Source organism: Corvus brachyrhynchos, unplaced genomic scaffold, assembly GCF_000691975.1.
Source record: "Corvus brachyrhynchos isolate BGI_N302 unplaced genomic scaffold, ASM69197v1 scaffold856, whole genome shotgun sequence".
Classification (NCBI taxonomy): Eukaryota; Metazoa; Chordata; class Aves; order Passeriformes; family Corvidae; genus Corvus; species Corvus brachyrhynchos.
Window position 1 is genome coordinate 159,699 of NW_008238673.1, and position 15,932 is coordinate 175,630.

At 39.5% G+C, this 15,932-nt stretch overlaps 1 protein-coding gene across 2 annotated transcripts in view; it reads left to right on the forward strand.

The window, feature by feature from the left end:
* Positions 1 to 15,932, forward strand: part of TSPAN5 (tetraspanin 5) — an 85,153-nt gene that overhangs the window by 53,683 nt on the left and 15,538 nt on the right. The window contains exon 2 of one of the 2 annotated variants that reach the window (XM_008636690.2): positions 6,889 to 6,939. The exons of the other annotated variant lie outside the window; for it this stretch is intronic. Coding sequence (XP_008634912.1) covers positions 6,889 to 6,939 — 51 coding nt within the window. The remainder of the gene's footprint in view (positions 1 to 6,888; positions 6,940 to 15,932) is intronic. 2 annotated transcript variants of the gene reach the window in all.

Below are 15,932 nucleotides of genomic sequence, written 5' to 3' on the forward strand. Positions count from 1 at the left end.
TGACAAGCCAACCTGTTTGTGTTTCCGGGCACTGCGCTCTTCATGTTCTCAGGCGTTCAATGAATTGTGTAGGCAATGTAATTGCCACTTTGTTACTAGGGGAAAAGACTGGCTCAGATTGTTTCTGTTTGCTGTATCAAATGCCTGAATTAGATGTTACAACTTTGCTGCTTGCAGCTGAAATAAGTGAGCAGTTGTGTATCAGTTTCCTAATGAGACTGTAATGTATTCTCTGCTTTTTTGTGGGTGTGGTGTTTTAGTCAAAATTTTAGTGGAATTGCGGCATCAGAAAAACAACATGAAGACTCACGGTGGATATGCACTTAGATAGTCTGAAGCTCAGGTAGAGGGGTTTGGGATGAGTAAGATTGGCACAGCAGCAGGAAGAAGACAGTCAGAAGAGGTCTAGCTGCCCTCGGGGGCCAGAATCTGCTAACCCTGGGCAGCAAAACAGACCTGGAAAATGACCCGTTTGCAGTTCTGCTTCCAGACCTTTTTCATTCACCCTGGCTCAAAGCAAAACATGCTTTCTTTGCGTTAAACCTTATACCTTTTCTTGATTTGCATGCCAGAATGAGAAGACTTTTACGTCTTTGCATTGTCAAACTGCCTAAGAGAAATGATGAGTGTACTGATAGAGGAGGTCAGATTCAGATTTAGGGTTTTTTTCCCTATTGTCTTAGTTTTATTTTACACTTTTCTACTGCAAATGTTTATATTTTAAGCCCATCCTGTTTATATATGCTGCTACAGCACCACTTACATAAATTTTGGAGGGTTTTGCAAATAGAAACTGACTTCAGTCATGGGCGCTGCAGTGGAGAGATAGAGGTAGAGATGGGATGGTACTGATGAGAACAAGGCCGGATAGGAAAAGCAGAAGGACATGTAGCACTTACTGTAGTTCAGAAATGAAGGCAGGGAAGAGATCCTTGGAGAGGTGTGTACAGCAGAATTTCTCAGTCTTTCTTCAAAGTCTTTTGGGCTCAAGGAGATGACAGAAAGCAAATTCCAGTAGAGGGTAAAAGGAAGAGAAAGGATGGGATCTATGTGAGATGAGTGTACCAAAGTAACAGTGAATGGAGATGTCTTGTTACTTCAACTCTGTAGGCTTTTAAAATGTTTGTGTGGTAGTGTATTTACCTTAATGGTCTTTGATTTTTGTATGGGGAAAAAAGGTACTGGTTTTAGGAAATGAGCTAGATTTCATGGACATAAAAATGTTAAACTCCCAAAAGCTTTTATTGAAGAATTTTACAAAGTAACTGATATGTTTAAGTTTTTTGTGCTTTAAAATAAATCTCTCCAAATAAACTACTTTCTTTAGACATCAGGACCTGAGTTTGAAGAGTCTCAGCGTGCATTTGAAAAGAGTTAAATTTATTTTGTCTAGGCTTGTGGGGGAGTTGTTCAAAAGTTGGAGCAGGGGAAATAGGGCATTATTCATTCTCCTTCTTCTGTTTTCCAGAATATCAATTTCTATGGACAAGAGGAGAGGGACTTCAGTCTTGAGGGACTTTTGCTCCAAGCTGATTGGTAGTGCATACAATTGCACCACCAGAAAGTAGTAAAATAAATACATAGAGCAACAGTAACAGAAAGCAGATGTCTTGCTTTTGCAATTAAAGAACTGGAAGAGACAATAAGAAATTGATGGCAATTGACTCTGTATTTGGAGGGAGTATATCTTGCTTAGTTGTCAGACAATACGGAAAACCCCATACTGGTGAAAACAAAATATACATTAATTGCCATAGTGTCTTGCTCTGAAAATTTGGGTCATGTGTGCTTAATTTTTCATTATAAAACATCATGCAAAAGATCCTGCAAGATGGAGCAGGAAGCTTTTCTCATTGTGTTCTCAGGTCTGTTTTTCTACTTTGGATAATTCTATAAAAATCAGTCAAGTCTCTGATTTAGCTGAGAAAAATGTGTGGAAACTGGGATGATTTTTTTTTTTTTATTCCACATGTGGGGTTTTTTATCGAAAGGGAAAAGATTTAACCAAGACAGTTATCTGTGAAATATAGTTTAATGTTTTTTAGAGGTTGCACATAAAATGGAAATAGGTTTTTACATCTTGTATTCTATGTCTGAATGTTGCCATGAACTAAAATGGTAATTAGTCACCTACACAGCATCTTCATCAGCATCTTCATTCACTCACTGTAGTACATGGAGTTTTGTTGCTGCTAATCTCAAGGCAAGCAAGAAATGGGCTTTAGGAGAAAGCGTTCTTTGTAAGCATTAGCATAGATGTGTAAATGTATAGGTATGCTTTGAGCAGTTTGCCTCTCCTTTCATCAGCACACTTTTCTTAGCCACTTGAAAATGAAATGCTTTAACAATTTGTGTTGAGAATGGAAAAGTCATTGAAACTGGGGCATATGGAAAAAGAAATAAGAGCAGAGTTCTGGTACTTTCCTTGCATGTGATACTGGTCCAGGTGAAAGCAATAGAGTTGAGAGGATGTCCTATCTGTTCTGCTTTAAAGAACGCTTTGTGACATATTTTAAGCAGAGTACACATCAGTGTAGGCATGAAGGAGAGAAGAAAACCGTGTGAAACTTCATTTTGATTTCTGGTTTGGTGTTCTTTCTCTGTCAGAGCTACTTAAAAACAAGCAACAAAACCAACAACTAAATCCTTTTTTGACACAGAAACTGACACAGACATTAAACTCCTTTTTTTGCCCTGGCTTAAATAGCAAAAGGACTGATTTGGCATAAAATACTTTAAAGAAAGCAATGAGTATCACAGCTAAAATAACTTTGAGTGAGTCTGAGCACAGACTGCTGCAGAGGAAGTTCTTTGGGAAAAATTGTCCATTTGGGGTTTTGGAGTTCAGTTAGGAACTTGTTAGCGCTGCTTTATATATGTACAAAGCTCAGGAGTCGTGTGTTTTCCTGACTGTATTTCGAGATGTGAAATGCTATACTTGATGATGTCCTGATCACCGCTGTGCTGTCGGTAAAATACTGTACCTTGTGTTCTGTGCTGTGCTGCTTGAGTCACACAGCAGGAAGTCTTGTTCAGTGAATAACTTACTGTGTACTGGTGTAGAAGAAACACCAAAGTGCCCGTAGGAGTCCTGATAGTCTCCTTACTAACACTATGCAAAAAGTCCTTGTGGCACCTCAAAGGAAGGGCAGGTGGGAGTTTTTCACACTGCCAAAATACAGGAGTCACCCCTCCTCCCCTCCCAAACAAACCAAAGAAGCTCTAGCAAGAAAACTCTGGTTCTGAACTCTGACAGTTTTGGCAGGCTTCAGCTAGTGCATTTGTGTCTTTAATGTAACCACACTTGAACGTATACTGGTTTATGCATGTGGCACATTAACCTGCCTTTTACTGCTTGGCCTGCTGCTGTCATCCCCTTTGGTCAAAAACTGGTGCCAAGTTTTTTAAAAATTTCAGCTAAGATAAAAAATTTAGTATGTGAAGTAATCACTGGTCACTCTATGATTAAGCGCCTCCCAAAGGTTTTCTAGCCTTTTTGTTAGTGTTTGCCCGAGTAGCCTTTGAATGCAATGCTGTGCTGTGTGATGCTGCATCCCTACCAACAAAGAACCATTTTCCTCCCTTCAGGCAAGATTGAGAATAAAATATGTGCAGCTTGAAACACTGATCAATTCACTTCGGAGAACTGCATGTGAATTTTACAAGCAGGGTAACAGTACAAGTACTGTCACACCTACTTTTAAATGCATTTAATCTTTGTAGAAGAAGATTATGCAAACATTTGGGTTTTGTTTGTGAATAGAAAACTTACTGCTGAGAAAGCACTACTATGCAAGTTTTTTTTATAAGGCTAATGCTCTAGAGAAATGTTTTAATATTCTCCTGCAAATTAGTGTATTAAAAAGGAAAGGAAAAAAAGGAAATCAAGATTTTGCATGCTCTGCAGCAGTGACCATTTATAATTAGGCCATATGGTCTTACTTGGATGTCTGTGGAGAATTGAGACTTTTTCTCTGTAAAGTGTTTTGTTGATAATGAGGTAAACTTCCACCTTTTTATTGCTTATCAGAATTGCTTCCAAATACTTTCAGGCTGTGCAGGAGTTTTTTTCATAATTGTCAAGAAAATCCAAAGTTAATCCTGGTGAGAGGTGTAAGTCTTCTCATGAATGTCTGTTTTCTGCCAGTGGGGATTACTGAGACCATTCCTGTGTGCTTTATCCTCATAGCAGGCTGTGTTTGTGCAAAGATGGGCCTTTCCTAGGGCATGACTAGGGGCTATGGTCAGTGGTCTGTGTTCCTCTGTATTTTGTCTCAAGTAGAGCAAGTAAAGTTTCTCCGAGGCAAGAGGCATTTAAACAACAAAGCATGCATGCAGCCAGCAATCTTTTCCTGATTGTAATCTCCCAGTGAGCAACAGTGTAAAAACTTTGTGAGCCAGAAGCTGCATCAGAATCACATTTCAATAGCTATGGGCTGTCTGTTAATTATCTAATTTTTTTTTTTCTGAATGCCATTAAGCTTTTGATTTCCACAGTGATAGAGTTCATGATTCCATTCTGAATCTTTTTCTCCTAATGGATCTTGCTCGTTGTTCCTCATCTGCTCTTCTTCATCTGCTCAAAAAAGCATTTCTGGTTTAGGATATGGAGAGAACTGAGCAGCATGTAATTCTTTTATTGTCTTGAAAACTCTTGAGAACTGAGTTTTCTGTCTTTTCTTGACAGAACCTAGGCATCCTTTTTTTTTAGGTGCTTCAGTTTAGCACAGTACAGTCTGATCACCCAGTCTGTAAACAGGGATGAGCTTGGCCTGGCTTGAGACCTGTAGTTTATGCACTGATCAAATACACTTCCATTCTAGTTTTCTGTGCTTGTGCTGTTCAAAACCTTATTAACCTGTTCACAAAACGTAGTGTCTTGTGCCCCTTTGTGAATAACACTATGCCACTTCCAAATGCAACTTACGGATTTTTATAATATATGGCTTTTGCCCCCCCTCACTCCTGTTCCTTCAAACAATGGTGCCTTTGGCTGTGTAAGAAAGAAGGAAAGGAGCCTATTACTGCAAAAAAGAGCTGCATTTGTCTGAGAGAGAATTGGAAACTTGAACAGCTTTATCTCAAGTTTCAAATAATCACTGCAGTCAGGAAGATTACACACAATTTTTTGGCAAGCTTTATAACCATTAAAAAAAGCAGTCTTGATACAGGTAAGATGACCTTTTTTTGGCTTTTTTGTGGTATATCACAAGAGGCTGTACTGACTTTCTCAAATCCATGTCTTGTACTTTATGAATAATTAAGGCTGTTGAAATAAGACTTTCTTGACGAGCAGCCCTGCTTTCCATCTAGGAAAAATTTCCATCTATTTTTTGTTAAAATGCAGCCAAGCCTGCAACAGTTTCCTTTGAAGAATGCTGACTTGTAGTATTGTTTAAATTTACAGTCATGACTTCTGAAGTCGCAAAGGAAAAGTTTCATTCCCAGCATGGCCCTTTGGGTAGCTGGCACAGCACACTTGGAGGAGAAAGTTACAGAAATGCAAGGGGTGTTTGGGAACTTCAAGGCATTGTAATGAGCATATTCTGCTTGATAATGTGTTATGCTTTACAGATATCCTTGTAATACAAAGCTAAAATTGCCCCTTCAAAAAAAGTGCATGTAAGGAAGAAGGAGTCTTTCTTTGAAACTGTGGAAATCACTTCTGGGAAAGGTTTTAAAGTTTATATTCCTGCCTCCTCCCACTTTTCAACAGAAAAACGCTTTTGTCCTGTTTGCAAAAGAGAAACCATTAGGATACTTAACTGTTTACTCAGATCTTAAAGAGAAAGGGTATTTATGTGCCAAAATAACTCTGTACACGGCAGTGTGGAGAAACGACAAAGAAAACCAGAGTTTTATGTTTGAGCAACATTCTATTACGTGCCCTGAAACTACAGTGAAAATAGTTTTCTTTTTAGTTGGCACTTGTAAAATCAAATATGCAAGTTGGACAGATGAACATTTAGAGATGTGCTCAGACATCTACTAACTGTATTTTAAACATTTTACGTGATTGATACTGTATCATGCCAAATATGCAATAATGTTGGGAGATGGAGTGCTCGTTCTGCCTGTTTTGCTTGTTTCACTGATCATTGGTGTAGCTTTTGTGTGGAATCGCTGTAGATTTGGACAGAAATGATGCCCTTTAAATTATTCAGTGGAATGGGGAACTCAGGGATATAATAAAATCAAAGATGGTGTTCCTTTTTCTATCATGGGGGAAAGACTACCTCTTGATTTGGTGCTGTCGAATCCTTTGGAGGAGAAGGGGAATGTAACTTCCTTTATGAAACAGTCAGTATCAGAAAAGTTATAAAATGTTGGCTCCAGGGCTTTTAAAAATTCTTAGTCTGTCAGACCAGTATTATTTTTATTATTTTTTTCCCCTCAAACATCATAGGTTATTTTATGTGAACAACATTGCTAAGACTGATAATAAACATGTATTTAGGACTTTTAAAATCACCTTCTCACTGGGAGAGCTCTGCAAGGACAATTGCTTTGTACAGGCAGTGGTGATGCAATAGTAAAATAGCAAACAAAAGTGTTGCTTGACTGTGGAGTTTGCTTTGAGTCCTACAAACTCAGAAAGAACCTTACTTGCCCCGTACTGATAAAGTGACACATATTGCACTTACTGTTCCCATGTGGAACATCCCTGAGTTGTGCAAGTTTTAAATTCTTTAACTTAAAATAGTTGAATTATAAAATAAAGTAGATACATATTGTAAAACTCTCACGGAGTGCCCCTCAGTCATGGTAAAAGTATTATCCGACAGAGATGATGAGTCAATATGTATCTTAAAAAAAAACAAAAAACAAACCCAGACAAAAACCACCACAAATTTCTAATTCCGGCTCTTTTTTTTCATTTTCCTTTAGTTCCTTGGCATAGCATTTCTTGGGATTGGATTGTGGGCATGGAATGAAAAGGTAAGTTGAATATAGCACCAAACTTAGTTTTTCCTCTTTATCTCTCTTTTTCTGATGGAATATTGAAACAGTAATATGCTGCATATTTTGTGTTTGCACACAGTTTCTAGTGAAACAAAATCAATCGTCTGTGTCAAATAAAACCTTAGCTTGGGTCACCCAGAGGAACATTGTTGACATCTTTCCCAAGAATACCTTGGCAAGGAATGGTGGCCGACACTTGCCCATAAAATAACCATTCCAATCCCTGCACATGCAAACTGCAGCTCAGATACCAGAACACTCTGCTGAGGCAGTATGTGCAGTGTGTCCCCAGGAATGGAGGGGGAGCCTAAATGTCTTAGGCAGCTTCCTGAAAAGCACCTTACTGGGCTTTGCCTTAACGTAGCATGTTAATTGCTGTTCCTTTTAAAAAAACAAAACCAAAAAACTGAAAGCCAAGATGAAGTCTGTAAACCAATGCAAACTGGAGGCAGATTAACTTGTTTTTTCTTGTGCAAATGAAACTGGCCACTAAAACACCCTCTGTTGCAAGACTCTAAAATCAGCTTTGAAATGGGAAGTAGGTGTGTGCGGGGTGAGCGGGCAGGGAAGGAGAAAGCATTTCTGAACCAGAGTCTGATTTTTAGTTTGCTTGCTGCAGAAGTTGGGAAGAAGATAAAATATCAAGGCATAATATACAAAACAAGTCCGTATGTCTTGGGTTACTGGATGAAGACTTTGGCTTGCTAAAAGACAACAGCTAAAATTAAAGCCAGAATTTCTTTTTCTTCTTTGTTTAAAAGATTGAAAATAATAAAACCTGGCTGTTAACAATGGTGCTGTGTTGTTCAGTTACATAATAGGTTTTTCTTCTTTTAATGGAAAACAGAGTAAGTTATAAATTGATCTTCACTAAGGCATAATAACTGGTGCTTGCAGCAGAACAAATAACATATTTGCAAGATCTGGAATTCTGCCTCCGAAAAATTCAGGACAAATTTTGAGTTGTTAACTTATATTCTATTTGCTCTGTGTGTGTGCCTTGGATGTAGATCATTACAAACAGTAATGGGATATTAATTAACGCACACTGTATACACCTATATAGATGTATATGTATATTTACATACCATATGATATTGATGTTGGATAGCTCAAATAGGCTTAGAAAGAGGTACTGTGACTTTTTTTTATTCAGCAAAGATGTAAAAACGTTTTATTTACTACTCTGAACATACTCTCAGAGCTTGTACCTATGTCTAAGCCCTTGAGGACTGGGTTGTTTGGGAGTGGCTTTACAGAAGAGATTTGAACATTTTTGTATCATTATGGTCGGTAACACAAATGATTCCTGTTTAGAGTGAATGAGCAGGTAAAGGGAAAACAACTGTAGTGTTTAAAGTCTAAAGTATGCCAGTCTTAACAGCTAGAAGGTGTTCTGGTGGAATCCTGGTTCATTAGGGTTTATATAATTTCTGTATGGGAAAGCATGTACCCTTTCCTAGGGCAAATGCATTCAATTCGTAATTGCTAATAGCCAGAAGCCAAAGCTTGGGTTTTTATGTGACGTGTGGGCATCTGTTATCAAGTCATCTTAAACCACTTTTAATCAGATTCTGTAAGTGGGAGAAAATGCCATGTTGTTTTAAGACAAGCAAATAAAACCATCATAGTTTAATATGCATTAACTCAGGCTCCATATGAAGTAGGTTTTTTAGAATTTTGTTTTTTAAATTAACAAGTAAAATAAAATACTGTTTATTGGTTTAAAACGTGGGTTTTTCTTTGAAAAATGAGTGTTTCCCAGCTTCTTTAACTATTGTATTCTGCAGTGCTTAGTCTGGAGTGTTTCAGTTCATGGTTGTAACAATCAAAATGCTATATAGGTATAGCTGAACAGCAGAGCTCTTGAGCACAGACAGATTTGAGTTTTGTAGAAGAACTATGGAAAAATTGACTAGTGTCAAACCAATTTGAGTCCTTTATTTCACTCAGCTCTTTAGAGGACAGGCAGTGGCCAAAAGCTGCAGGATCAAGTTCCAGGTACTCATAGGCCCAGTGTTATTTAGTGGGGGTAGATCAGTTAGATCCCATACAGAGTTGTTCTTACTGCTGTTGAAGAGTTGAAGATGAAAGCCAGGTAGGTGAAGTCCAGGGCTTGAGAGATCTGTAAGACAACTGAAAAGCACTTCTGTAGCTAGGCTGCTACTTGCCTAAGGCTGGGATGGATATCCCTTAGGCATTATGGGCTGTTGTGATGGTACACTGTAAGACAACAAAGCATCTTGTCAGAGAAGGACCTGGGGGTCCTGGTGTACACAAAGTCAAACCATGAGCCAGCACTGTGTCCTTGTGACAAAGAAGGCTGATGTGTCCTGGGCTGTACTAGGAGTGCTGCCAACAAGTTGAGGGAGGGAATTCTGCCCCTCTGTTCAGCACTGGTGAGGCCACACCTAGGCCAGTTCTGGGTTTCCCAGTCTAAGAGGGATACTGATGTACTGGAGAATCCAGCAAAGGGCTGCATAGATGATTAAGGGACTGGAGCATCTGTCCTACAAGGAAAGGCTGAGAAAGCAAGGACTGTTCAGTCCAGAGAAGAGTAGGCTCAGGGGAATCGTAATGTATGGAAATACCTGCCGGAAGAGTGCAAAGAGAATGGAGCCAGGCTGTTTTCAGTGGTGCCCAGTGACAAAGACAATGGCCATAAAATGAAACACAGGTGGTGTTTCCCCTGATCATCAGGGGACACCTTTTTTTCATAATGTGAGGATGACCGAGCACCTGCACAGTTTGCCCAGAGATGATTTGAATGAGGTCTCTGTCTTAGGCGATTTTTCCAATCAGGACATGGTTCTAGGCAGCCAGAGCTAGGTGGCTAGATGACCTCAGCCATTCTGTGAAGACTTGCTGCTGCTCCAATGAACTTGACATTATCAAACTTGAACTTGACACTGCTGTTGTATAATGTGTAAATTTGTAAGGGGTTTTTTTGCAGGAGTAGGTCTTCAGGACTCCTACTGTAAACTTCATTTGGTGGTGGGGAAGATTTTGATTAACTTCTGTTTTGAATTGTGTGGCTTTATATTCAGCTGTGTGGTTTTACAGCCTGGCCATCAACTTGTATATACTTTTGTTGCTTCACAGAACCTTTTTCAAGGTAAAAAGACTGTGTTCCAGGCCACATTAAAACTGCAGGATGTAAAGAAATAATCCACACTTCACAGGGAGTCCCACTGGCTGTGGGTTTAAACCAGTTTGGGACAGATTTGTGGACTTGATGCATAGTTTCTCTTTTTTTTTTTTTTTTTTTGCTAAGTTGGCTTGAATTCTCCCCTTTAAACTTGTGAAGAAGAAAAGCACAATATCCAGTCTTGTGGCCTTCCTTATGGCCTTTGCAGGGAGGCAAAAGAGCTCATTTGTCAAGTAGGCAATAGAATTGGCTTGACAGCCAGTCAGCCAGCCCTGCACAAAAGCTGGGCAATTAGCATTCTGAGCCATGAACCTGAAAGAGAGCTGGGGGTGGGGTGGGGGCAATAAACTCTGGGATGAATAAAGCTGTCTATACATGGATGTACTGTATAGCTCACACTCTTGCAGTGTTTTCAGGCACGCCAGGCTTGGGCTTGTACCGTTAAATAGTTCAGCCATGGCAGCTGATTTCCACCCTCCTCCCTGCAACAGTGACATCACCATTGTTAACATATAAAGAGCCTGTATGGAGCCTCAGCAACTTACAGCACTTTTGTTCAGCAGCAGGGGAAAACGTTTCTATTTCACTGTTTTTCTTAACCACTTCAAGTCATGTCTTCTGTTGACTCTTTAAAAATAAACTTGTACAAAATGCCTATTTCCCTCCTTGGTTGTATATATTAGATATTGCGGTCATAAGGCTGTTCATGGTGTGATACCACCTTGGGAAAATAAGCTTCCCGGCTATCTCCAGGAGATTTATATTCAAGAGTAGCGTGCCTAAGTGATGAACTGCTGCTATGTCTTCTGAGACCTTATAAGATTGTCCACGGAAAGGGACCTTTTAGAAGGAAAGCACTGTGGTTTTGGGGTAAACCCTTAAGTAGGAGGTAGCAAAAGTAAGAGACACTAAAGTAGGGTAGAAATCTTGCAAATTTTGTTGATTTAGTTTGTGTATAAAGTTGACTGAAATGAAGAGAGAGAAGTGAAAGAAGCTGACAGTGTGCATGAGTTTGGCTTCTCAGCTCTCCTTGTTAAATCAGCATAACAATAAGATGCTTCAGCTCAGAAGTCAAGTTGCCTGCAGTTTGGAGTACCAGTATGGTACCTCTGGGTGCCAGCAGTGCACCCATTCTTAGTGAGCAGGAGCTCTGAATCTGGATCACAAGTTTTAAGATAAAACTTTTACTTGTATAAGGTGATTTAGGTCTGCTTTGGTGTTCTCGGACAAGCTAAACTCCCTACATGGAAGCAATCACAATTTGTCAGATCAAGTCAGTCTCTCCTTGCCCTGAAGTGAAAACTAAAGTTGTTTTTGAGAAAAAAATTATCACTTCTCTAATTGTCCCAGTGAGTGGCAGACATCAGGAAGGAGTGATGCACTAGTCACTCCATAATTGTTGTGCATAACATGTCTATCACACAGTTCTTCTAAAAATTATTGCCAACAAGGAAACTGTGTACATATCCTATGTTCCTTACAGGCTGAAGGATACCCAAAGCCTCTATCTCGTCTCTAAGATAGGGCTGTGTGTGGGTTTTATAGGACTGGAGAAGAGAGGAGGGGATACACTATTACACTTAGTTTAAATTTCAATACATAAAGATACATAATCTAAACAGGCAGGGTCTTAAATGATTTACTAGTGTTCCAGTACTTTATAATCATTAATCCTGAAAAGTCTAAAAATCTTGTATATATTTATGCCAGTTATTCACCTATTGAACTCTGCTTTGTCAGGACAAGAAAGCTAGGCTAGTTCTTCTCCTCTGTTAGACTTTTGAAAAATACAGTTCTGCTATTATTACTGTTTGCTGTTGGAAATGCAAAACCAGCAAAAATCAAAGGAATAAGATTTGTCAACATCCCCCACCTAGTTTCTTGCTTGCAGAGGCAAAATTCTGGAGTAGAATTAATGTGGCATATTTCAATAAAGTATTGTTCTGTTCATTCAGATGCCCAGCATGGAGAAACGGCATGGAATTTATGACTAACAAAGCAGAGAGATATTCTTCTGTTTTAAAATCATGCTTTTGAAAATACTTTTATTTACCATCACCCCCCAAATGTTCCTGTTTGCCAGTGATACTAAGTCCTACAGACAAGCCTGGGAAAACGCTGAACCTCTGTTTGCAAAAATAAATGTTTCAGAACATTCTGTATTGATGTATCTTGTTCTGATATTCAGGGTTTTTTGTGTGTATGGTGTAGGGTTTCTTTTTTCTTGCTTGTTTTTGTGGTGGTTCGGTTTTGTTTCTTTTCCTCCCAGTAATGGGATATCACAGCAGAGTAGTTTTTTTTCCCCATCTTGGAGGAAACGGAAAATAAAAAATAGCTGATTTCTCCCATCCTCCTGTACTGTTGAGTGCTCTTCTTTTACGTGCATCCTGTGGGCCAAATTCCATATAGACTCATTGTATTTCCTCTTTGATCCTTAGGCTGATGATTCTCCAAAGTTGTCTCTGACTCATGATGCCTTGAATTTTCGTTACTGGGTCAGCTTTTCAAAATTACTGCTGCCTGGAGTGTTTTCAGTTGGAGCCATTCTCTCCTGTCCTGCAGTTTGCTACTGTGCGTGTTAAAGCGGCAGCTGTTCAGCAACAGATGATCCAGGAATGTCACTGGTTTGTTAGTGCACTTGTGACTCCCTTCTCTTTGGCCCCATTAGGAACCCAGGAATGCATCAGATTGTGTAGGTGTGACAACACTGGGTCATTGCTCCAGCCAAGATGTGTGTCTGGCTTTGGGCTCAGCCTGTGGGGGCTGTGTCTGCTAAATGCAGGCAGTGGGGACCAGCAGGAGAAGAAGTGGTGCTGAAGATCCAGCTTGCACACTCTGCAGGTGTTGCAAGGTTTGAGTTCTTTTTAACCTAGTTCTAGTGTGATCTTGGGGACTGAATGCCTGCTAGCGGTTGGAGCGTGAGTTATGTTCCAGGGGCACATCTTCATTTGTAAGTAATCCTGTCTGTGTGCTCTGAGACTGTTCCCTGGTGTGAACTGAAGCACAGCTTGTGTGTGATCACTTCAAAAAGACTGCTGGATCTGACCTGAAATATTAATGTAGATGTGCACCAAAGGCAGGAGCTGGAGTCAGGGGTCTGTCTCTGGAAAGTACTGCAAGTTGTTCTGATGATCTTAAAGAGTAAAGGACGGAGAAGGGTTTAGGTGTGGACTCTTACTGCTTTTGTATGTGACCATTGCTTCCTTATTCTTTATTGATGGGATAAAGGCAAACTATTGTGCAGCTATAGTATCAGTAGGGGCATTCATGAGCTCCTGTGTTCAAGATCAGCATCTTCCCTTTGCCTTGTTCTCCCCTGAGCTATACATGAGATCCTACTTGTAGCATGGTGGGCTCTGGCCATGGGGAAAACATGACATGGCAACAGAGGGGACTTGTCAGGCATCTGTCAGGCTGTTTTTCTATCTGTGCTCACATACCATGAGGAGAGGACTCCAGTTCTGCAGGAGTTTTTGTTGGGCCTGGCTTGGTTGTCTCACATTTCTTGTTGGGGTAGAAGGCACCCTTGTGTTGAGGAAAAGAGCAGGTCCTACTATTTCATTTGATTTCTCCTGAATTTGGGGTGGAGTAGAAATACAGGGTCAGTCTTTCCTGTTCCATATGTCATTGTATCCTACTGGTTGAAGTACATTTCACAAACGAAGGAACTTTTTTCACAACTTCACTCTTACTTATTTTAATTCACTTATGGATTACACTTTTGTTGTTTTATTACACCAAATAAATTTTGACTTGTGTTGGATTAAAATATTAAATAGCAAGTCATGGACTTTAATGTACAACAGGCTATGAAGGGTGGAGGAACAGAGCAAACAGATGAGCTGGAGATAAGCCAAGGAGCATGTCCTGCTGGCTCTCCTCGTGGGACTACAGAAGAGCACTGGGTTGACACCATAGTGAGAAATAAATTACTCAAGTATGTAGCTTTGTACAAACAAAGCATTTCCTGCCAAGTACAGGTTACACACATGCCTAAACTACCACGAAAGTGATGTGCATGTACCTCAAAAATAACCGTACTTCAAAACAAGAATGTGTTTAGAGGAAAAAGTTGTTCCTCCTTTTAGATATTGAAATATCAGAGTACTTTCAACTATTTGACAGTCATGGTTGTAGTGGGCAACTGTAGTAGTGTTGTTGAAGAAAAATACCTTGCATTTGTAGAAAGCCTGACTTTAAAGTATTTACAGGTGGTTTGTTTAGGTCTTGCATTGATGCAAGAGAGAAGTCGACAGTCACAATATATTGCATGACTGACTGCTCAGCCAGAGGATTCTGAGTGTGTCATGGAGGATGCTGTGTTAGAATATGAGATTGCTGATCCTTTGCTCAAGCACCTCTGGAAGTGTTTTGTATTGGTTTTGGCTAAAGATTAGTTGAAGACAGAATTGGTCACTACCAGATGTCTGTACATTTCTGTCAAACTTTTCCCAGGAGTAGCTGTTGCAGCCAAAAAATACTTGATACTGTGGTAGTTGGTGTAGTAGGCTTTGTAGAAACTTCTAGTGGATCAGAAGAGTATGTGCCTAGAGGACTGTACATTTAGATCTTAACAATATAAAGTGAGATATTATTCCCCAGTCGTCGCCCTGCTGCTTGAAGCAAAATATGCTTTTCTTAAGGGTATTGCACTGCTGTATCTTCAGAGAGCTTATTTGTAAGTGTCCAGAGTACAAGACTGGAAAATTGTATTCTAAGCAGTGAGCAGGAATCTTCTATCACACTACCTCTGTGTATCTCCACCTGTAATCACAGAGAATTGTCTGTGTTTCTCATTCCCACTGCTAGCTATTGTTTTATTGATGAAGCCTCTCTGAAGATTGTGTATCCTGAGATGTCTCTCCAGAATACTGATAACTTGGGGTTTGTATGCAGAGAGCATACGGAGTACAGATGAGAATTGAGTAGCATGTGCTTTGCATTGTCAGGATGTGTTATTTGGGATTTATCCAAGCTAGGCTTATGATTGCCATATGCAGACTAGCAACAGATGCACATAAAGGTGCTTTCCAAGGACAGCAAACAATGGCAGATAAAGCCTGTGTTGTTCTATTCAGTATGTGTTGGGCCATAGCTACCCTGAGGAGTGACCAGCAAAAATGTGGCATTACAGGGTGCTAAGAGCCTGGCAGTTCTAGAAAATCAAGTAAAGGGAGAAAGGACAGGAGTGGGAAAACAGTATGAAACTGTCTCAATAAATTTTATTGCCATTGAATTTAAAGTGAGTGTGACAAAATGCAAAGTGGTGTGTTTCTTACTACCACTTTTATATTGTGACTGTCTTCTCTAACACTATTGTCCATGAAATTTTACTTGGATTTATTTTAATTTGAATTTTCCTACTTTCATATGGAAAGAAGTTGATTTAGCATAGTAGTTTGCTTTGAGTTTTTTGTTGAATTATTTCTGTTGCTTTGTTTTTAAAGAAAAGCAAAGTGTCTTATGAAGAGAGACTTAACTCTTCAGCTTTTTTGGATTTTTTTTAATGTAAATACAAGTAATACAAAGGAAACATCTTTTTCCCAGTGACTGTTTTTTTACTCTACTACACCACAGTCCATTAATTCCAAAATCAGCTAATGTTAAAAGAAAAGAGTAGTAGTCGTTGCTTTAGGGCAGAATTTATTCTCATTTTATGGTAACTATTTAAGCACAGGGGAAAGGACTTCAAAACTTTTTGAAGAAATCATTTTAGTAGTTGTTTTTCCCCTTGAGGCAGAGCTCATGCTTCTTGACTTGTGTAGGGCCAAGGCCTTGATTTTTTTCAAAGGTTTGTGTGTCGTTGGATTATCTTGTTTAT